At 33.0% G+C, this 23152-nt stretch overlaps 3 protein-coding genes across 5 annotated transcripts; 1 reads left to right on the top strand and 2 right to left on the bottom strand.

Moving 5' to 3' along the window:
• Positions 1–5759: 5759 nt before the first annotated feature.
• Positions 5760–7896, top strand: LOC145061174 (Remorin family protein). Of its 2 annotated transcripts, none has more exons than XM_079008575.1 (5): positions 5760–6100; positions 6959–7009; positions 7146–7233; positions 7374–7455; positions 7544–7896. In XM_079008575.1, the coding sequence occupies exons 1-5, from the start codon at positions 5950–5952 to the stop codon at positions 7742–7744; spliced, it is 573 nt and encodes a 190-aa protein (XP_078864701.1). In that variant the 5' UTR covers positions 5760–5949; the 3' UTR covers positions 7745–7896. The 2 variants fall into 2 exon arrangements, with proteins under 2 accessions (XP_078864701.1, XP_078864702.1); XM_079008576.1 differs by lacking the exon at positions 5760–6100 and adding an exon at positions 6138–6856.
• Positions 7897–7928: 32 nt separating this feature from the next.
• LOC145061173 (transcription factor MYB17-like) lies at positions 7929–14050 on the bottom strand. 2 transcript variants are annotated; one of them, XM_079008574.1, is made up of 4 exons: positions 13924–14050; positions 13625–13786; positions 8691–8820; positions 7929–8600 (listed from the first exon to the last, which is right to left on the bottom strand). In XM_079008574.1, the coding sequence occupies exons 2-4, from the start codon at positions 13755–13757 to the stop codon at positions 8084–8086; spliced, it is 780 nt and encodes a 259-aa protein (XP_078864700.1). In that variant the 5' UTR covers positions 13758–13786; positions 13924–14050; the 3' UTR covers positions 7929–8083. The 2 variants fall into 2 exon arrangements, with proteins under 2 accessions (XP_078864700.1, XP_078864699.1); XM_079008573.1 differs by having other exon boundaries at positions 7929–8820.
• A 3203-nt stretch (positions 14051–17253) lies between these two features.
• On the bottom strand, positions 17254–20851 carry LOC145061137 (DEAD-box ATP-dependent RNA helicase 8-like). Its single transcript, XM_079008526.1, has 10 exons — positions 20168–20851; positions 19999–20059; positions 19663–19897; positions 19346–19584; positions 18875–19126; positions 18618–18798; positions 17978–18066; positions 17813–17886; positions 17608–17697; positions 17254–17537 (listed from the first exon to the last, which is right to left on the bottom strand). The coding sequence occupies exons 1-9, from the start codon at positions 20428–20430 to the stop codon at positions 17619–17621; spliced, it is 1473 nt and encodes a 490-aa protein (XP_078864652.1). The 5' UTR covers positions 20431–20851; the 3' UTR covers positions 17254–17537; positions 17608–17618.
• Between the last annotated feature and the right edge of the window lie 2301 nt (positions 20852–23152).

The raw sequence follows: 23152 nt of genomic DNA, 5'->3' as shown, positions 1-23152 counted from the left end.
ACGAATAACCTGATTGAAGGGAGGGCAATGGTCGTTGTCGGAGCTTTGAACGACGGTTTAAGCTTCGTAACGAACCGCACTTGTACTCTTCTTGAAACATCTTCAACATCTCCATTGAGGGTGAGGGAGTTTAAGGAGAAGAACTATTTAGGAAGAAAAAAAATTGAACCGGTGGTCTTGTTGTTCAGTGGTTGAGCAGTGAGAACGTATATTTGTGAGAAAGAGGGATGGAGACGGTTATGGACATCATACCATAGGGTTTTGGCGGCGATCGATTGTTGAAGAAGAAACAGAAGCGGTGGATGAGAAAGGATGGCGAGTTTGATTTAGGGCTAATGTTCTAAATTTATCTTTGCTTCTACGTGATATTAGGAATATTAATTATCTACCATAATTAACTATGCAAAGATTACTATAATACCCTTAAATGTTTTATCTAATTATTTATTTTTTCCTAAATTTCTATTGGTACATTCATGCACACAATAGTTGTTTGAAAATTTTGAATCTCTCTCTCTCTCTCTATCTATCTATCTATATATATATATATATATATATATATATATATATATATATATATATACACACACACACACACCTGTTTTTTTTGTTCCACTTTCCATTCTTCTTTTAACGAACTTAAATACCATAGATCGGTAAACAACATGCCCAAAAATTATTGGAGTTTATTAGACATGGAATGGGCATGGCCCCTATCTAGACCGACAACGACATTTTCGGCTAAATTTATTAAAAAATGTAGTAGGATAACTTATAAGCTATTCGATATTTTGAACTAGAAATTAACTTATCCCCACTTTGTGGGGACGCAAGCGTGTCCGTTAATTAAAGGTTTGGTCTTAAGGACTTTTTGGTTCACCATGATGTTTTGTTTTACATTTAAGAGTATTTGTTTCTATAATTAATTAAGAGGTATATTTGTAAAATTTTAAAAATTATCGTAAAAAACTAGTCTAAGTAGCTTTTCAAAAAACTAGCTTATAAGCTACTTTTTGGCTTACCAAACACAAAAACATAAAAAAACTCGAAAAATAAGCTAGTTTATCAGCTAGTTGTGACGTGTCAAACACAGCCTAAGTGTTTGGATAGGAAACATTAAAAATTAGCTTATTGTGGTGTGGATAAACTAAATAAGCTAATTTTAATAAGCACCCCCTTGATTAAAGCTTATTGCTTATTTTAAGTGATTTGAGAATTTACCGAATTACCCTTTTAAAATAATGATACATAAACCCATAAACCCATTATCGATCAGATCCTTCACAATCTTATCTATCGTTCGCTCTTTCCTTCTCACAACCAACTGCCATCGCCAACCCTCGAAGCCACCGTCGATCCACATACAGGTTTGTGAAATCCTGAATTTTTTTGTCAGTCTTGCATAATATAATGTCTGTGATGCTTCTTTTTCCTTTGCTTCTACCTGTTTGCCACTACAAATCACCCCTGTGATGCTTTTTTTTCTTTGTCCTTGATTCTTGTTGTTATTTGTTGCTATTGATGATACTGATTCTTGTTTGCATCTACAAATTCCTCTGTGTGTTTTGATACAACATTAGGTTGAAAATTTAGAATTTTCTTCATTCATTACCATGATTCAATATAGGTAATGGACATTGTCTATATTCATGATGTGGGTATTGATACACCCAAAATGAAAGTTGCAAATAGATTTAATTGGGATCCTCATACATTCAAGGTGTTTATTGAGGAATGTATGAACAAGCTAAAAAACGAGAATAGACCGAGTACTTATTTCAATAAGACCGCATGCCAAAATATATGTAAGAGGCTTTTGGAACGAATAGGTAAAGACTTGGACATAAATAAAATGAAAAACAAATGGGACATTATGCAAAAAGAGTACAAATATTATGACCGTTTAACAATACTAGAAACGGGAATTTCAATTGATTCCGTGAGAAATATAATCTCAGCATCAAATAAGTGGTGGGATGAGAAAACAAAGGTAATAATTATAAATTTTATCTAGCAATTTATTATTTGTATTGCGTTTTTCCTGATATCCTCATTTTGTACATATAGGAAGATAAAGAGTTTGCTAAGTTTAAGGATAAGAATTTGGAGGTATATGAGACATATTACGAGGCTTTATTTCGAGATATCGTAGCTGATAGAGACAAGGCTAAGGTACCTTGCGAATTTCGCGACAGTAGCACTCCGAATGATGTACAGTTTGTGGATATTACGGATAGAAAAGAAGCTAGTGACGAAGTCCTCTTATTTGATGATGTTGATCCTTTTCTCACATATGATAGTTCTAGTAAGAAAAGGAGGGGAAAGAAGTTAAATCCCAGGCGTGAAACCAAAAGAAATTTTGAAGGAAAAAGTATGGTAAGCTCGTCATATGAAGAGAAAATGAACATTCTTTTTGATGTTTTGTTAACAAGGAGCACTCAGACCTCAAGCCAAACCACACACTCACCAACAACAGAAGATTGCATGGCAATTGTGTCTATTTTCCCGGGTTTTAAAGAAGGCTCAAGAGGATATTAGGAAGCATTAGAGGTCTTTCTAAAGAAGCAAGCTTGTCAGAATTTTATGGTTCCAAAGACTGATGAAACAAAGATGGAGTTTCTCAAGAGGCTTATAGGGAAAGAGAAGTAGTTAAAGACACACTCTACTTTTATGTCATGTGTAAGACTTATCCTTTTATCTATTAGGTTGACTTTAAATGGTTGTCATGTGTTAGACTTATCCTTTTATCTATTAGATTGACTTTAAACAGTTGTTTTGTGTTTGTTTTAATGCAAATTCGTTTCATGTTTGTTTTGTTGTCAATTTTATCCTTGCCCCATGATTTTCTTTTCCATGATTTTGCAATGATTTTATCTATTAGTGTTGACTCATGGCCAGTGACTGTGAAAGTGATGACCTATATGATAGTGATTACTCATGTGATGAAATTGAAGAAAATGAAGAGATTCAAATGCTTCTTTGATGTGGGCTTGTTGTCAAAGGGTTACTCCTGCCTCATAAATTGAAAAACGTACGTAGACGTCACCATTCATCTTCGCGCACAGGAAACATGCTTATCAATGAAATACTTAACGATCATGAGAGACGATGTTATGAACTTTTCAAATTACAAGTACCGGTTTTCAACATGTTATGTAGGGATCTTGTTGCACATTATGGGTTAAGGAAATCACGTCATGTATTTATTCAAGGGTCCTTTGGTATTTTCTTGTTGTACTTAGCGCATGGATGTGGAAATCGGCTAATCTTCTCAACTATTGTCATACTCGAAATCACTTCTGTGATACTCGAAATCACTTTTGTTGATCCTATTACCTTTAAGGATTCATGAATTCCTACTTTGTCTAGTCATGAAAATTGAGCTTTAACTCAAGAAACTCAAATAAGCAATTAATTATCATTATGTTAATCTATTATGTAAATGATATCCTTTCAATGTGTTATTGTGTTATGTTAGTCTTTGAATGTTTTATGTTGATGTATAAAAGTACATTGTTATTCTATTATTTGGGTTATAGAATCCTGATACGGTTTATTCGTTTTTTTTGTTATATTTGGTCCTTAATCATCTTGTACATGTTATCCGCGTTATTTGGGTAATAACCGAACTGAACCGGTTAATACCCAAACCGAACTCATATTGGTTAATCGGTTCGGTTTTCGGTTCATACAATTACCCTTATTATTCGGGTTCGGTCTAGTTCCGACCCGAATAACATCCCTACTTTGTGTTATGTGAAACCTATATTGATGTAAGTTAACTATTAAGCGAATACGTTAAGTTGCATGCCACGGAGATTAAATAGTTTTAGAATGTTTGATTTGGCCCTATTATGCAACTCTTGTCTGAGTCCAACTGTTGTATTGCATGATCTTTCAGTCGAAGGATTGTTTAATCCTTGTTGCATTTAATTGTATTCATAAGATATTTAGTTGGCACTGATAGAAGTTTCTTTTGCAACTGATAGCAGGGTGGGGTGGGAATTCCTAGTGACCTAGGAAGAATGTTAGAATGTGCTAGTGTGGGCACTTATGTAAGAGAGATCCTGAAAGGAGAATCTAGAAATATTAGTGGTATGTACTTGTTTGGGTGCAGGTATATGTGATTAGAACGGTTTGCAGTGGTCGTGTGTAGTGACTTGGGAACTTTGAGACAATTCTTGGGACACGTACGGATATGTGTGGAAGGTAGTATAAACTCGTATTATAGAAAGCACAGGTTTGTATGGGGATCAGGAAGAGTTAAAGGGTTTCTAAGGAGCTGGTGGAGAGTAAATAGTGTGATATAACACTAGCATTGATTGGTGTTGTCTCCATTGCTGTCAGTCTTTCGGTGATGGTTGATCTGGATGAGGACGAATCTAGTGTGTGTTCAGGCCTATGTGGCCAATGCAATTTGGTCCTGATTGGTACAGACCTATACACATTAGAAAATATGTAGTGTTTCAAATTTATATAGAAAAATGTGTTACATAAGGAATGGAAATGTAGTTATCACTTATTTGACATGAACCAACATGTTTTTGGTCTAGGAGAATGGTGAGTTGCTCTCCTTCCATAAAGTTGAGGGTTCAAATCTTGTAGGAGACATAAATAGATTTAAGAAGTAGATTATAGTAATTATATATCGGTTCTAAAAAAACTTATTTAACATGAAGAAATAAATGATACATCACACATATTAAAGAAACAATTATTATTGGTTATATATATATATATATATATATATATATATATATATATATATATATATATATATATATATATATATATATATCATTTTGGACAAATATGATTAAATAAAATAAAAAAGAGAATACATGATGCAGACATGGGTGTGTTTGGTCATTATTCTCTTGAAGATGAGATGACATGTTGGAGTCTATGACCACGACTAAATTGACAACTTGATCTTAGATTCCTAATTGTTTTATTTCTGATTGAAATTAATATTTTCTCTAATTATTTGTTCATATCAACCAACACAATTGCAATAACTTATGCTACAACTACGAGTATCATATAAATTAATAAAGTTACATTAAGACAACAAAACTATCACTTTCACATCCTTCCTACAACACACCCACGCAGAAACAATCCTACATCGGCATAGACGGTATGCATGAAGTAAAGATGGGAAGAGGGTTGTGGCTTGGACAGTGCCGACGTGAACATCACCCAGTCCTATATGGTAGTTGGTAACTTGGTACCAAAGAGAGAGAGAGAGATTATTCATATCTGACATCTCTAATAATTATCTATCTGTATTTAAAAAAGCTTATTGCAAAAAGGTTAAAATATGTACATCGTTTTATTAATCATGTAACATGGTGCTTTAAACATCCAAAAGAATAATTTTCCCGGTTTAGATAATATGGTACACATTTTACACCTTGGCTGAATGAATATGGTGGAATGAGCTTTTTATAATTTAATGAAATGCATTTTTGAGAGAATTAAAAAAAATCATAAACTTTTGCAACAATATTCAAAATAGTTTTAAAAATATATTTTATAAAAGCATATTTTAGATCGTCAAATATAAACACTTAAAAAACTCAAAATATAAGCTTAATAATAATAATAATAATAATAATAATAAAATGTTTCATGTCGGTAAAGCCGTATATAAAAATGAAAAAACAGGGAAAACGAGTTAAAGTAGAACGGAACAGTGGGTAGGGCGAGTTAATCCGCGTGATTTACCCGTTTAACCTGTCGGCAACAACACAGAGTGAGAGTGCATACAAAGCGACACATACTATTACTCCATACTCCGATCATCATTATCCATTTCAACGGCTCACACACGGCCTTCGCATCCCATATAATACTCCGCCTATACACCCAATTCATTAATCACCGCCGATAAATACACACTCACCACTAACAGTTAGAGCCAGATATTTTGCTCAATTATTATTTATGGCAACTGAGCTACCTGCAAAGGTCGAACCGGAATTGGCACCGGCGAAGGTCGACGCTCCTGTTGACGTCGCACCGGAGAAACCTGTGGATCCTCCAACTGTACCTGAAACAAAGGCCGATGATTCCAAGGCAGTCGCCGTTGCTGAAAGTATACTCTTGTTCTCGCTTTTTCTTTTTTGTTGATTAATTACGATTCTTCAATTAGGTTAACCAGTTATTGTTGAATTAGGTTCGAAGAATTATAAGTTCTATAACTATCCCGTCAAATTGTTGAATCTAGAGTCGCGCTTTTTTGTTTGATCGTTTACGATTTTAAAATCAGCTTTACAGCTGAATTAGTGTCAAGTTTACACTACTCGAGATCTCTAATTCAATCATTATTCTGTCAAAATTTTGAATCTGAATTCTCGATTTTTACAATCAGGTTCACCATCTATAACTGAATTAAGTTGATGTTTAATCAGGTTGAGAGAGAACTACAATTTGATAATCATTCTGTCAAATTGATTGAACCTGAGATTCAATAGTTATAACCCGTAGCTTTGTCATATGTCGATGGCAACCACAAGGTGCTTCTAAGGGTTCGAAACAGATATGTTTGATGCCCTAACTTTTGGAAAAGAAGGATAAATTCTCTGTTTCTAAAGTTTTTTTACCTAAATTTTGCTTCAATAATGCGACAACTAAAAAGGTGGTGGTTGTTACCCCACAAATTAGTCCTTATTGCATAAAATAGTCAAAAAAATCTGTATGGAAAGAATACGTTGCCTTTACAGGTTGGAGCATAATCTTCCATCATATTAAGAACCTATTGTCTTTGTGCATTTTAGTATTAGCATATTGAGAAAGAACTAGAAACTTATAGTTTCACGATTTCAATCTGCCATGTCTCTAATGAAGAAAGGTAGGCAATACAAAACATGATTATGTGATTTGTTGTTCCTGGCTCTGAGTTTTTATTAATATTTAAGTTTGTAATTGTTTTCTTGAATCTAAATTTCAACAGAGACTCCAATTCCTGAGGTGAAGAAAAGTTCAAAGAACTCCCTTGATAGAGGTAATCATGTTCCATATCAAATACCATTCAAAACTCCATGGATTTCAAAAAAAAAAAAAGAAGTTTCTATACAGATCTGTTAATTTTTATGTTTTATTTAGATGAGATTGTATTGATCTTTTTTGTTGTGATTTAGATATCGCATTGGCTGGGGTTGATAAGGAGAAGAAATTGTCTTTCATCAAAGCATGGGAGGAAAGTGAAAAGTCAAAGGTGGAAAACAAGTAAGTGTAGGACTTAATCCAATAAGCTATACATGAGTGTTTTTTACTCAATGCATAAAGAATGACTTAAAAGTCACGAAAATGAAGCTTTCCAAATCCTAACTTTTTCTAACTTTGTAAATGAATGAATGAATGAACAGATCACAGAAGGAGCTATCCGCTATAACTTCATGGGAAAACACAAAGAAAGCAGATGTAGAAGCTAAGTTGAAACAGATCGAGGTACTCCTTAACAATTCATTAATGCTACTAATGTCCGCCATAATGCTTGTTATTTACCAGATGTCATATGTTTTATATGAATGAGCAGGAGAAATTTGACAAGAAGAAAGCAGAATATGCAGAAAAGATGAAAAACAAAGTGGGTTTAATTCACAAACAAGCCGAAGAAAAAAGAGCCATGGTTGAGGCAAAGAAAAGTGAAGATCACTTGAAAACAGAGGAGTTGGCTGCCAAATATCGTGCTACTGGTACCATTCCAAAAAAGGCCCTTGGTTGTTTTGGTGGCTAAACTATTCCCCTAAAACCTACAACTTTGTAAGTTGATGTTGTTTTATTTATCATCCTTTTGTTTGTTGTGTTGTATAGGAAGAACATAGCTCTGTAATTTGTGAACGAATTGCATAATCATTTATATATATATATATGAAGTTTTTTCTGCAACATGTCACCACTCATTAAAATACATTGAAGACTTGGGAAAAAAGAACTTGAGCTTTCATATACTAAAGTTACGCCCTCCCAATCGGTCTCACAACCAACATGGGAAGGTTTCCAAGAGCAAAAAAAAAAAGTGATTTATAGGAATAAATGTTAGACCTCAAAGACAAGCAAGCATACAAAGGGATTTTTAATTTAAGTGAGCTTCTAAGAAGCTCATATCATTATGCTCATGGAAATCAAAGAGAGAGTCAAGTGCGGTATAAGATGAATCCTCCACTTCACTTGGGCTCGACCCATGATAGAAAGTTATGGTCTCAAATCTTGAATCTGGTTCAGCATAAGCATAGGCATAGGCCTGGGAAGCCGGACTAAAGCAATCCGACTTCCCCTTAATGTTTCTGAAACATTCACCGGCTTCTGATTGCCAAACGCGTAGGAAATGGTCGGTGTTGGTTTTTTTAGGTGATGCGAGTATTGAAGAAGACTCCATTGAGAGTCTTGCCTCGGCTTCCAGCCTGGCACTCTCCCATTGCGCCATGTGGCGGGTGGAAGGCGAGGCGGCTGGGAGTCGTTTTGATGTATACGGCTCGTGTGTTTGTGGGTCGATGCCTGTGGACATGAGACGCTTTCTCAAGTGAGTGTTCCATAAGTTCTTGATCTCGTTATCTGTTCTTCCGGGTAGCTGGGCAGCAATTGCAGCCCACCTGAAAAGAGAGGAGGATGCTAAGGTTTGATGTACTGTACCTTGTGCTTTTAGACTTGTAACATTAACCAAGAAAATATAAAATCTCCACCTGTTACCGAGTATCGCGTGTAACTGGATCACAAGTTTTTCTTCTTCGAGGGTGAAGGGACCGCGTTTGATGTCTGGCCGGAGGTAATTTGTCCACCGGAGACGACAACTCTTCCCGCAACGGAGAAGACCTGTCACCATCCAACTATTTATTTATCTTAAATAAAATAACGCACTTATATCTAGTATTAACATATTGTTTAAACACATTTTAAAAATTTGCTTTAAATTAATGGAAAAAGCTATTCCTATAATAGGGCTTTGCAACATCCAATACAACCAACTCTATCTATTTAATCATTATTAATCATTGATTAAAGTTGATAAGACACATAAATTTTCAAGTGGAAAACAAAACACCTTCTTCTGTAATTGAATATAGCAATTTTCACATTTTGGTTATCATAATAAAAAAACGTTTTTTACTTTAGGTAATATTTCAATGTTTATTAATGATATGGAAATACAATAAAATTGGTTGGTTGTTGAATGATATCTTCAGTTGAAATGCATCAATTGTCATTTTTAAGTTGTACTTGACGTTTCAGCTAAAATCTAGCTTTTGGTGAAAAATTAGGTTTTACTTAATTAACTAGTTGATAGATAATAAGCTAGTTGATAAAGTAATATCGTATGTTAAAAAAACTAGTTGATAAGTAGATAAAAAATGTAAAGTGATTTAGAACAATATTCAAAAAGTAATGTAATATTGAACGTCTAAAAGACATCAAATTCACAAAATTAAAATGAATGATAAATGCTCTATAAAAAATTATGAGAGATCGGGTCATATAACACTCAAAAGTTTATATATATTAGTAATATTTATAGAAGAAAAAAAAACCTTGAGAATAGAAATTAAGCTTATATGCGTCAAACACAACCGGTCCTAGTAGCTGATAATCCAACTAATAAATTAATATTGTTTGGTAAAAACTAACGAGAGGATAAATATAAAATGATGCAAAAAGATATTAATAGAAACAAACATATAAATGTATATTTAAAAACTTGTGGAAAAAACCACATGATTGACATTGAGTTTTGGACCATCATCGAACAAACAAAGTGAGTTGACATCGATTTCCAAAATTTGGTACATATCAAAATGATCTTTTTTTAAGTGATCATACTTGTTTTTCCCTCACTGTTTTGTTATATACATACATGTATTCAAATGATGGTATGGTATACAAATGGAGTATTTGTGTGATTATATAAAATGTATTTATTGCATCTAAATCACGTGTTGTTTCATGGTCCATGTAACATTTGTTTTTCTCATTATTTATGTTGGTTCGATTTTTTATTGAGTTAAAAGCGTATCATACTTAGGGGCTGTTTGTTTGGCCTCTTAATGATCCCATAAAGAGGCTGACCCTGAATTGTTCAGATTCAGAGCGTTTGATTGGAGGTTTTTTAACCTCTTAATCGATAAGACATAAAAGAAATAGGTCTTGATCGGTCAGATATTTTGAGAAGTCTGGATGAAAATTTTTCCAAGTAATACCCTTAGCCCTAATAAAACGTCCGCCTCTCTTTTCTTCTCCCATCGAGCAACGTTCTCTCTTTCTCAGCCGATTATCAACTTGCCATCGCCGATTCTCACCTTGCCATCGGACCTCCGGCAACCCCGCTCCACCTCCACCTTCTTCGCTTCCCTCCTCGTCGCCTCCCACTTCGCTGGTAAGTCTTCTACTCTGTCTCGTTATGGTTGATTTTTTAAGCATCCTTCTAGTCGATTTTTCTGTGTTCTTGTGTGTGGCTGATGGATTTTTGTGAAATTGATTTTTTAAAGCCCTAAAACCTGTTCTTATGTTTGGCTGAACAATTTTTTGAAATCGATTTTTTATTGTGTTTGGTTGATCAATTTTTGTTAACTCGATTTTTGTGAAATCGTTTTTCATGCTGCTAAATATTGTATGAAATTAGTCTGATGTTCATCAAATAACAATGAACTGATCCAATAAGTTAATAGGTATATATGGATCGATGCTTGGATCCATAAATCCTTCAAATTTAAGAGTTTATTGTCAAATGTATGTTAAAGAGTTTGATGATTGAAGTTAAGGAGTTTGTTACTTGTGTTTGGTTGAAAATCTGAAATTATATGTTTGCTTTTCTTCTATCAACATTTTTTTCTTATTACTTTTGATTCTCAACTGTTGTAGGACGTGTCAAGTGTTGTAGGGAGCAATGCCACTGGATGTAAACAATAACCACAAAGATCATGAGGATTTATCTTAGAATCGCAATCAACTTGTTCCAATCGAAACCCGACAATCCAATTTGTTTGAACCAATTTATTGCAAGATATTTTTATAAAATTTGTTATAGTATGATCTAAGGATCTATATATGACATATTTGAATGTTGTATGATATCTAATTTGAATGTTGTACGACGGTGTTTATTTTGTATGCAAAAAATAATTTAGAGGGTTAAAATGGTCATTTTCCTTGTTAAGAGGCAGACGTAGACGTTCAGATGCCTAACCAAACATCAGTTTATTGTTCAGATACAGATTCATAAAGAGCCTCTGTATTATCCAGATATCTATATCATTCAGATATGAATCTTCCAGATGCTACCGATTCCAAACTAAATTTTTTTATAATATGTACGTCATTATAAGAAGATGTGATCCATAGCCTGAGGCCTTTTTATAATATATATGTACTTTCTTTACGTAAGACCATCTCTAATCCACCCACATTTCCCCCCCCCCCAAAAAATGGAGTAAAAAATAGGGTAAATAGTGTTTCATCTCCAACCCTACTCTATTTTTTACCCTATTTTTAACCCTAAAAAGTATATTCCAAGTATATTCTATTATTCCAACTTAGATAGATTGTCAAACACACCCCTCTACTAATTTAGTTTTAACAAATAAAAATAAATTTTATATTTTTGATTAATTAATATAATTTATTATATTTCATACTATTATAAATATTAAACATTATATTTAAATTAAATCTAATAGATAAAATAAACTACAAATGTATAAATATATAAAATTAGGAACTAAACCCTACAACTGAAACTTCATCCTCATATTTGGAGATATGAATAGTATTCATATCTCCAAATATGAGGGGGAAAATGGGTGGGGTTGGAAAAAATGAAGGAGAAAATGGAGAAAAAAATGGCATTTGCGGATGGGTTGGAGATACTCTAAGAAGAAATATCGTAAACAATTAATGTTAAGATGCATTTTTCATTTTTTTTTTTTTGAAAACGGGCAAATAATATTATTATATTTAAGACTCACCACATTGCAAGTAACTACAGGGGAGTAGAAAAAGCAAAACATAGAGGATTAAGGCCCTGTTTGTTTACCTCTTAATTGCAAAATTAAGAGGCAATGTCTTAAATATTCAGATTCAGATTGTTTGTTTACATCTTATTTTTTACCTCTTAAAGTTATAATTGCCTCTTAATTTTTCAGATATCAAACAAAGTCTGAATTTTTAAAAAGGAGCGTGTTTCCTATTGTACCCTAAAGGATCGACATTCACCACAAAACACAGCGCCTACTTTCCATCTTCCTGCGTCGTTCTTCTTCCCTTCACCACCGACTGCGATGTTGCCGCCGCACCCTAACACCGCCGCCTCCGACGAGCTGCCTCCTCCTCCGACGCCTGCAACAACGCCTCCTTCGACTCCGACAATCCAGGTCTGTTCTTCCTCCTTCTTTCCATGTGCAACTCGATTTTTTTTCTGGTTTTATTTCATGGATTGGTCAATAAACGAATTCATGGCGTTCGTCTTCATTCTTCCTTCTTTTTTCTGTTTTTTCTTCTTCGTTCTTATACCTTCATTCTGATTTTGTCATTTTTTTTGTTCAAATATGTTTTCTGTTTTTATGATTGATCATAAGTGTTCAGTTGATATGATATTTGTAAAGAATTTGTATGATTTGCTGAAATCAGATTGGTGTTATGCTGGAATTTTGAAATTAAATTTGTTGTTAATATAATGTTGAAATATTGAAGTTGAAATCAGATTTGTGCTTGATGTTATGCAGAAATCATATATGTTCTTCCTGTTTATCATGAAATATGCATCAATTTTGCTGAATTGTGCATTTTTTTTTATTGAAAATGTTGTTGAATTGTAAATTTTTTTTGTTGGAATTGTTGCTGAAAATATGCATTTGTGTTGTTTAAATGGTTGCTGAAAGTGTTTATATATATTTTTTATACTTATTTAATAAATTGATTAGGTTATTTTATAAACAAACACTTGAATTCAATAAAAAATAAAACAGAAGGGTAAAATGGTCATTTTAATAATTCAGCACAGCAATTCAGAGGTCCCAACCAAACAACATGTTAAACATTCAGCTCTTAAAACTTCAGACCCTCTTAGAAATTCAGATCTCTTAAAAATTCAGATCTTAAAAATTCAGATCCTACCAAACAGCCCCTAACACTTCTTAATTGTTTGAGGGAGTTTGTCTATTATTTAATAACCAAGTTTTGATGGATATTTTCAGATTTTGGGCTCTCAAATCGAGCTCGATTGTTAGCTGACTTGCAACCCAATGTTTAAGCAACCTTTAAAAAAAAATAATAAAAAAAAATAAAAAAAGTGTACTTTTATTTATTTCTCAGCCCAGTTTAATGACTTAATCCCCGCGCAAATGATTAAGCGCCAACTGCTCTTGAACAGGGGGAGTATGTTACTGTGAAACACTAAGATGCTCATCATGAATGTTCAGTAAAACTGTTTTGCTCTTTAATTTTTCTTTTGCATTTTGAGGAATCTGAATGTCAAGTATTTCACATCAACTATGAATCAAAATCTTACTAGATTTTCCTAAACTTTATGGCGTTGATTCCATGGTGGACATCAAATCCGCAACAAATCAACAACATAAAGAAATGGTATGAACTCCGATCGAAAAGATTGAAAGATCGAGATACGTACCAGCGAGTTTAGGGAGAGATCGCCAGCTTCCATGGCCGTTTTTGTTGATGTAATCGATCAGAAGGTCGTCTTCTTCCTGTGCCCATGGTCCTCGCTTCAATCCTATCTTCTCGCAGCATGGCGCTCTCACCATTTTCTCTCTGTAAATCTGAATCGGAAAACCTAGAAAAAGAACAACAGTATAATCGAAGAATAAAGAACAATAACAGGCTTTGAGCAATAATCATGGAGAGAGAATTGCTATTCAGATGAGAGAGTGTGTGTGTGTGTAAAAAGACATGTCAGAGAAAATGGTGTACCGGCGATCGGCGAATTGCAAGCTGGACTGGACTGTAGTCAACTTGCATTAATTGCTTACACGAAAATATAGCGATTCATGTATCCAAAGATGGATCGATTTCGGGGAGAAACTCTTTTAAATGTTTTTTTTTTTTCTCTTGAAACCCATTAAGGCATTAACCCAATTTAGGGGGTGTTAGCCAAATATACCACAACCATGTTTTTATAGAAACTAGATTACATGATTTTATAAAAACTAGATTATATGGGTTAATATATATATATATATATATATATATATATATATATATATATATATATATATATATATATATATATAATATATATATATTTTTGATAACTTTGAATTTAGAAGAAAATAAAAAAAAAATAAAGATTTATTATAATATAAATATTTTTTATCTTTTAAATTTAAACAAATAATTTAAATAAAGAAAAGAAACTAATGATTTTTAATTTTAGAAATTTAGAAATTAAAAGGTAGGTTTATTAGTGAAATTAATATCCATTTATTACTATATTTATTGCAATTATTATATTAAAATATTATGTGAAATTTAATAAAATAGAAAAACTCATAAAATGACATGTAAAAAATTAATTCAAAATAACTATAAAATGACATTTGACAAATTGAATGAGAGTGTGACAAGTGGCAAAAAAAATTTCATTTATTAGAGAGGACTAGACTAGATGTGAGACTTTACATAGGTTTATTTAAAAAAAAACTAAATACAAAATTCTAAACATTTGAAAAGTATGAATTTATAAAAAAAAGTGAGACAATATTGAATTATAAAAATTAAAGTGTTTTTTTCTTTTAAATTTAAACAAATAATTTAGATAAATAAAGAAAGAAAATTAATGAATCTTTAATTTGGTAATTTTGAAATTAGAAGGAAAGTTTATTAATGAAATTGATATGTATTTATTATTGAATATAAATACTATCTACAATTTAATAAAATGAAAAAACAATAAAATGACATGTGAAATAAAAAATTAATCTAAAGTAACCACAAAATTACATGTGTCAAAATAAATGAGAATGTGACATGTGACAAAAAGATCTTTATTTATTATGGAGGGTTAACTAAACTAACCACATATATTTACGACATCTTAAAGAAAATAACTAATATTTTTTTTTTTTTTCAGCAACTAAACGTCAAGTTTGGAACGCCGCATCCCAGACCTGATATAACTGTGTTACCCGGATGGTGAACCCTATCTATTATTGTTGTCCCCTCTACATACAACATTTCAGAGAAGTGGGATCATAATTGTATTTCAGACTTAAGGGATTTCATTCCTTTCGGATATTTTGGAGTTCCATTTATTTGAATAAAATATCTTCTGACGGGTAAGAGCTCGATGTTACATTATTTTAAGCATATTTCATTTTTGCATGATTATTTTATCAGGTTAATATCTTGAATGAAGTGTTATTAGTGCGCAGTTAGATAAAATATTTTGTTTGAAGTATTTATTGTTGCTATTTTGGCATTATTATGTGTGAGAAATATTTGTATTAGGAACAATTATGACAAATAGAAACCTAGAAAACCATATCCAGAACTAGTGGCGTAGCCAGGATTTTATTTTAAGGTGGGCCAAATAATTTATAAAATATTAACGATATATAAAATCTAGAATTTAGAATGGGATGCGTCAAATCACAACCTTAGTTCATTTTATTTAACATATATATATATATATATATATATATATATATATATATATATATATATATATATATATATATATATATATACTTAAAATTTTATGGGTGGGCCAAGGCCCACCCTTGCCTCTATGTGGCTACGCCACTGTCCAGAACATATAATATGTGTCACTAGTTCAAAATTCGAAGAACTTATGTGGAACGCGAAGAACAAGTCTAGAACACAAAACTCTTGTTTGGAAAAGTATCCTAATTTTGAAAATTTTGCAGCATGACAATAATTACTTTGCGTTTCTCACTACAACATGTAACCTAAATTGGGTTTGAAATCTATGGCTAGATTGTTGCCTACCCCGACACACGCGACATTTTTCAGGACATCTTGTTTGGTCGGTGGTTATTGTACCGATGGGTGTAGAAGGTTGCCCATTATTATATCATTACTTGTTCTGTGAGGAGGTAGTGGCACATACATTGTCTGATGTTGAGGAGTTGCTATTTCCGATAGACGACTATCATCACTCTTTTGATAAGAGAACTTTTTGCCTTGTAACATGTTTCCGCTTTGGGGAGTATTTTGTGGCTCATTTATCGTCCATACAGTTGAGAAAAAATCATGCATTTCAATTAGTCTTGGTGTAAGAGACAGTTAAAGTTGATGACTTGCAGCATGTCTTCAATAACATATTTAATGAGTTATCCGATGAAGACGCACTTTAAGTGTCTATTGTATATGTTCTAGGCAGCTAGTGCATGACGAACACTCTAAACTGGGGAACAGTTCAGCAATCAAGTATCAAGTAATGTTGATTAAAATTATGATTTTACAGTGTATTTAAATTTTATTAAATGCAATTTTTTGGTGACACAGATACCTTTTGGATAGAGTAGTATGAGATTACACATATAGACAAATTTCCATTATTTTTGATAAATCTAGAGCATGTGCAGCACATCAGCCAAAGAACTAGTCAAAGTCTCAAAGACATTCATATGCGTTGTAAGGGTTTATGTATGCCTGTAAGTTGAAAATAAGGGATTATTATGCGATACTATTTTAACATAATTATGTTTGCTATTAATTTCACATCTTAATTTTATAGATTTGGACCATATAGAAAATCATAAAATATAGAGCTAAATCAAAAAAAATGACAACTACAATTTAATAAAATCAATGCAGTATGACGTAATAAATCAAAAGAAAAAAAAAAGAACTAAATTTACAACTATATTTATTACTCACGTTTCCTTGAATTTGGTTCGTATGAAGGTTTGAAAGCATGACTTCTTCATGATTTGCAAGGGCATAAACATACTAATAATAATTTATTCGCTCATTCATAGTAGAACCGAACCAGTTTGTTTCAATATGTTTTAATAGTTCTTTTAACAAGCAATTTCGTCTCTAACTTCCAAGTATTTTACTTTTTAAGAGCACAATAAAAGTTAGCAATTTTTGTCTAATTGATATCAGTTGGTGGGTCAAAGTCTATCAATCCGTCCAAAACATGTCAAACTCAGTACAAGGTCATCATTTGTAAACAGACAGTCGAGCATATAAAAAAAAGTGCCCAAAGGTAGGAATTAGGATAATTAGATATCTTAAGACCAGAAAACAACCAACCAACCAAATCCAAACGTATGCACAAAGTCAATAAGTCTTTAAAGAAAGAAACTACGAGTCTTCTCTTGGGTTGACTGGACTGACAACATACCAAACTCCTTCCTCACAACACAACACAACACATATCATGTCACAAAATATAAAAAAAGGGTAAATTCTAATGTCTTTCTTAAAGAAACAAGTCCTTAGTTTTTTTCCGAATCACAAATTAATTCATGTTGTCTTCAAAGTTGAGACCAAGTGAAATGTGTGTACCTTTGGGTCCTTTCCTTAAACAGACAGAGAGACAGCTCACACCTTCCCTTCAGTAAATCAAAAAATTATTAGAAAATCAATGATATTTTAAAATATAGCTTTGGTTATTAAACTCACCCAACAATCTTTCAGCGACAATAAATAGCTTGATCAATGAATGGAGGGATCTGTTTTATCTCAGTTCCAAGTTCTTGTTCAATCCTATACCTGAAACAACAAAAAAGATGAATAATAAAGATTTTCAAATTTACATTGATTCATGAAAATAGGAAGGATATGCCAAAAAAGAAAAAGTTAAAAAAAAATATATAGGGATGCATACAGATTAAAGCGATCTTCATATGTGATTAGGTTTACAGCTAACCCAAGGTGTCCAAACCTTCCTGATCGACCAACCTATCAATCAATTATAATTTATTTGAGAATCATTCATTTATGGTTGTTTAATAATGAAGCAACTTTTTCCAATTATAATTTTTATACCCACCCTGTGGAGATATGTTTCTGAGTTTTTCGGGAAGTCAAAATTGATAACAACGTTTACTGCTTGAATATCAATACCCCTCGTGAATAAATCTGCAATCATGAGCCAAAAAAAAAATTAACAATCTACTTCCAACTCTCATTTTTTTTCCTATTACAGCAATATACTTTGAAAAATCTACCCAATTTATAACAGCATTGTCATTGAAACTATGAAAGCACATTGCATTTATCTCTCCTGGCTATTTTGTGCAGTAGAAACAACCAAAATCATTGTATGCGATTGATATTTTATGGAATAGAGTTGATGAAATAATACTTCAAAGAGAAGATTAAATGCAAGATATAACTACAAACTTTCAATGACTTATATCTATTATAGCATTTTACTTCCTCTAAGTATTACAACATTCTACTTTGAAAAAAAAACAAACTACCCAATTATAGCAATGTCATCAAAATACAAAGCATTTTTTGAAACTACAGCTAAGCAGATTTTTCAGCGTATAATGTTGTAATAAGAATAAAAAAATGCTATCATAACGTAAATGTTTAAAAGCAAGACATGTATGAAAGTAGGTTGGTATTTCTTGTGGTAGCTATTATATTATGTAAAGTAGAAAAAAAGGAAGCAATATATATACCAGTACAGACAAGATTCCTGCAAGCACCATTACGAAAATCATGAAAAACTCGATTACGATGATCTTGAAGCATCTTTGCATGAATGTAGAAACAAGAGTAACCAAGCTCAGTAATTTTCTTCGCCAGTAGTTCAACCCGATTTACCGAGTTGCAGAAAATTATTGATTGGTTGATTTGAAGCTGTAATTAAATAAAGTCAAAAATTCCAACTCACAGCTTTACAGTAATAAATAAATAAAACAAATTCAGATGAAACCTTTGAGAAAAGAGTATTGAGGCAATGAACTTTCTGCCTTTCTTCAACAAAAGCATAGAACTGTGTTATTCCCTTGAGGGTAAGTTCGTCCATGAGGTTGATAACATAAGATTTTGGAAGGTATCTATCTTTGAAATCCTTCACTGTCACAGGAAAAGTTGCTGAAAACATTAAAATTTGACGGTTTGTAGGCATGAAGTGGATTAGTTGCTCTACTGAAGGCTGGAACTCAGGTGACAAAAGCTTATCAGCCTGGGAACAAAAAGTAAACCACTGATTAATATCTCATGTTGGGTTAACAAAAGAAAAAAAAAAGTGAGTAATGAGTCGCACAAAAAACTTCAAAAATCAAGATCATGCCTAAACAGAACTATCTTTGTTTTGTTATCATACATGAAAACCTGAAATAATATGTACACTATATGAAATCATGTAATTAGAGAACATTAGATACAGAGTAAATAGCTGTACCTCATCCATGACAAGCATTGCACAATCTTTCAACACGCAGATTCCCTTCTTTGAAAGATCTAATATTCTTCCAGGAGTACCAACAAGTAAATGAACAGGCTGATACAATCGCATGATGTCATCTTTTAAGCTGGTTCCACCAGTAGTAACCATGACCTGAATGTTTAGGTGTTTTCCAAGTTCTTTGCAGACTTGAGATGTCTGAAGAGCCAATTCTCTAGTTGGAACAAGTATAACCACTGCACATATGGGAAACTTCAGAGAAAACACTAAAAAGATTTTGATATTAAAAAAAATAAAAAGTTTAAATTTAGAACCTTGAATAACATTGCTCTCTTGATCAATTTTTTCTAAAGCAGGAATGCAGAAGGCAGCAGTTTTCCCTGTTCCATTTTTAGCTCTTGCAAGAATATCACTTCCTGTGAGGGCAATTGGGATGCTTTCTTCTTGAATTGGAGATGGCCTTTCAAAACCCTTCTCATATATCCCCATAAGCAACTCACGCTTGAGAAAGTAATCTTCAAATTCATTTCCTTTGGTCGCTGTCACATCCTGAAATGGTACAAAATTAGAAACAAAGTTCAAGTAAAACAGTCACATGTAACGCATCCAAAATTAAACTCATAAGCACATAGATAACATCACAAGCATACTTCTGTTCTGTATCGAGTGTCAGCTGGTGGAAGCCTCAATTGTGCCTTCCAATCTTGACCACTGCAAGAAGAAACACGATTAGACTTAGAAAAGCATAATGGAACAACTAAGCAAGGCATACTTATAAAAATCTAAACATAATTTTTGAGAATGAAACCATAATTGTACCTAGGGTCAGCAGCTTCGGACTGTATAGTCTTTTCCACTTCGTCAACCACACTCGAATCATTTCCCACAGGGTTTCTTCTCAGCCATTGTTGTTGTTGTTGTTGTTGCTGCTGCTGTTGAAACTGCTGGTGGTGCGCTGGATTCCTTTGAGCATACTGTTGCTGGAAATTAGGATTAGGGTTTCCATGATAATTCCCACCACCACCACGCCCAATTCCCGGCGGATACCTTCCCCCACCTCCTCGTGCGTAGTTGTTATTCATTTCCAACTCTACCGAAAAATCTCCACAACCCTAACTAAAAACTAATCAATCAACTAGCCGCCGATCTAAAAGCCTAAAATTCTCAATCGATAGGAAAATAAACAAAAAATATACACAACAATAGCTTGAAATTTCAGGATGGATCACAAGCAAAGAGGAGAGAATTGAGGGGTTTTGGTTTTGGTAACAAATTAGAAGCAAAATCGTTGGCGTAAAAAAATACAAGCCAATGTTTTGCGATTTGGGATTGGAGAACAGTTTTGGCAAAGCAATTACGAGTAACGATCTGAAGAACTCAAATGGAGAAAGTTAGCATTTTGACCTAAAGTCTAAGTGGGACAAAAACTTGTAAAGGGATAGAGAGAGAACACTGATCGGTTTTTGATGGGAACAGAAATGGCGATACGACCTTTCTATTTAGGGCTCAAATGGAATCCATTTTCTAATATAATAATTTATATTTTATGATTGGGTTATAGTCATAGATGATATTTCTCCTCTTTTTAATGGATAAAACATAGGTTTTTTGTTTCGCAATCAACAAATAACTCTTATCCAAACAACTTTAAAAAAAAAAACCAAAGACCTTACATAATATTATATAGGAAACGAATATAAAGGATATAGTTATAAATAAAATACAATAATGTATTATACAATAAAATAGTTTTAAGCAAGAAATAGAAAATTCAAATAAAAAAGTTCACATGGAAGCCATGAAAGCAAAATATATAATTTTAATCTAAAACGGGTCGTCAAAACTAGATAATAGTTGAAAGTTACAAATTAAAAGTTGATAACACGTAGATGGAAGTTGATAATATATGACTAAAAGTAAAAATTCTTAAAAAATACAATAAAAACTAAAAGTTCTATCTCGGTCACTTATTTTCAAACAAAGAGAATGGTGTATTGTGACAATCAAAAAGGTAGACAACATGCCCTAACAATATCATGAATATGTGGTGTGTCGGTGGCATTAAGTCAGGCATGACTACACCACGCCTTTATGTGGTTGTGTGTGAAAAACCATAGATTCGTCAACAAAAATACGTGAGCTTTTCTCTTTTCCAAAAAAAACTTTTACATGTTAATTTTTTAAATTAGATGTTTTTCCTTTACTTTTAACCATCTTTATATATATATATATATATATATATATATATATATATATATATATATATATATATATATATATATATAATCACACTGTCAACAATGGATCCAAAAATCCATTTAACACATCTCCATCATCCATCTACTATAACACGCCTCATGGTCCAAAGTCCAAAAATAACGTTTGTCGATAATATATTTCATCTCGATACTCCATCATATTTCCCATAATTTGAATCACCCCCATGATACCAACTTATCGGGTGGCACCGATCATACTTTTCGTCTCATACACAATATCCATGAAACGTATTTTAAGTATCTCAACCCCAAACCCAACCCCAAGGAATCAACGATGAAGAGGGCATACTCGAAACCCAAACTTGTAACATTTTGAGATTTTGCAGGTATTTCTGAATCCTCTCTTCTATAATTATTATTTGTCATTTGTAGTCCCTAGGGCTAGATGAGTCGATCCATAAGAAGCATAAGGGCTAAAGTTGCAACTTTGAGAACAAGGCCAGTACGCAAAGTGTCACAACTAGAAACTTTGTGTCTTGTAAACACTACACTCAAGTAAAATGTAGAATCAACAACTTAAGAGCATGTATGATGCTTACTCTATGACAACAAAATTTCAATCCAATACACCATACAAGTATTACAAATGGTCAATAAGCAATTGGAAACCCTAAAAGTCTTTGCTTAGATCCATTTTGGACTAGGACTTCCTTATTGGGCCCAATGGACCAATAAGCTTCTAATTTGACCATCTTGGGTTTAGAACTCTTAAATGAACTCTAATTGGACCCATTTCCATTTAATTCAATATTTTGGGCCAAAATGGGCCTAGAATGAAATAAAACACCCTGATGGACCTTATTGGGTCACAACAAACTTATATAGCCCTAATGGATTATAATAATTATTCCTTGATTTATTGGGCCGAAAAATTTCATAATTAAGTCATAATATGGGCTTAAACATAAGAAGCCCAATATTCTTCCTTTCCTTTCTCCACTTCTCGGCCCAGCAACCCAACATGGAAGAGGGTTGACTTTCAATTGCCACCTCATTATTACCTCTTGGTTCTCCATGCAACCTATCTCATACTTCCATGCATATGTCACCTCAAGATCTATTTCTTTCTCTCTCTCTTGCTCTCGGCCGACTTCAAGCACACACACACACACATTTCACTCACCATTTCTCTCAAGAAACTCTCTCATTTCTCCTCCTAAATTTCGAGATCTAAGGAGCTTTCAAGAAAATATCTCCACAAATTCTCCACTTAAGGTAAGATCAAGTTAGAATCTATGATTTTGGTACCTTGTTTTATCAAAATCTTCTTCTAATCCATGTAAAAATCTTGATCACTCTCCTAGAAACTCTCTAAGTTCGAGATCTTCCAAGGAGGGGTACTAAGGCCAAACTTTCTTCTCACTTCTTCTAAAAGTCGAAACCACACCCAAAGGTGAGCTTCATACCCCTATGTTTCGGTTTTTATGAGTTTTGTGGGGGGGGGGGGGGAATACAAGCAAATGTGTAGATCTATGGGTATATGTATGCTTTGTGTGATTTCTATGTTTATATTCATGTTTTTATG

The sequence above is a fragment of the Lactuca serriola genome, chromosome 7 (genome assembly GCF_051521515.1).
Source record: "Lactuca serriola cultivar US96UC23 chromosome 7, Lser_US96UC23_V15, whole genome shotgun sequence".
NCBI lineage: Eukaryota > Viridiplantae > Streptophyta > Magnoliopsida > Asterales > Asteraceae > Lactuca > Lactuca serriola.
The sequence above is the reverse complement of the archived record's forward strand: the minus strand, read 5'-3'. Positions and strand labels throughout refer to the sequence as shown.

What these genes read in the sequence shown, in the direction of transcription:
- LOC145061174 (XM_079008575.1), top strand. Translation starts at nt 5,950, where the DNA reads ATGGCAACTGAGCTACCTGCAAAGGTCGAACCGGAATTGGCACCGGCG. An exon ending in AAAGAACTCCCTTGATAGAG is followed by an intron (nt 7,010 to 7,145) that starts GTAATCATGTTC and finishes GTTGTGATTTAG; the next exon opens with ATATCGCATTGGCTGGGGTT. An exon ending in AAGTCAAAGGTGGAAAACAA is followed by an intron (nt 7,234 to 7,373) that starts GTAAGTGTAGGA and finishes ATGAATGAACAG; the next exon opens with ATCACAGAAGGAGCTATCCG.
- LOC145061173 (XM_079008573.1), bottom strand. Translation starts at nt 13,757, where the DNA reads ATGGTGAGAGCGCCATGCTGCGAGAAGATAGGATTGAAGCGAGGACCA. An exon ending in ATCTCTCCCTAAACTCGCTG is followed by an intron (nt 8,821 to 13,624) that starts GTACGTATCTCG and finishes GGATGGTGACAG; the next exon opens with GTCTTCTCCGTTGCGGGAAG.
- LOC145061137 (XM_079008526.1), bottom strand. Translation starts at nt 20,430, where the DNA reads ATGAATAACAACTACGCACGAGGAGGTGGGGGAAGGTATCCGCCGGGA. An exon ending in AGAGAGCAATGTTATTCAAG is followed by an intron (nt 19,585 to 19,662) that starts GTTCTAAATTTA and finishes CCATATGTGCAG; the next exon opens with TGGTTATACTTGTTCCAACT. An exon ending in TCAATACTCTTTTCTCAAAG is followed by an intron (nt 18,799 to 18,874) that starts GTTTCATCTGAA and finishes ATTTAATTACAG; the next exon opens with CTTCAAATCAACCAATCAAT.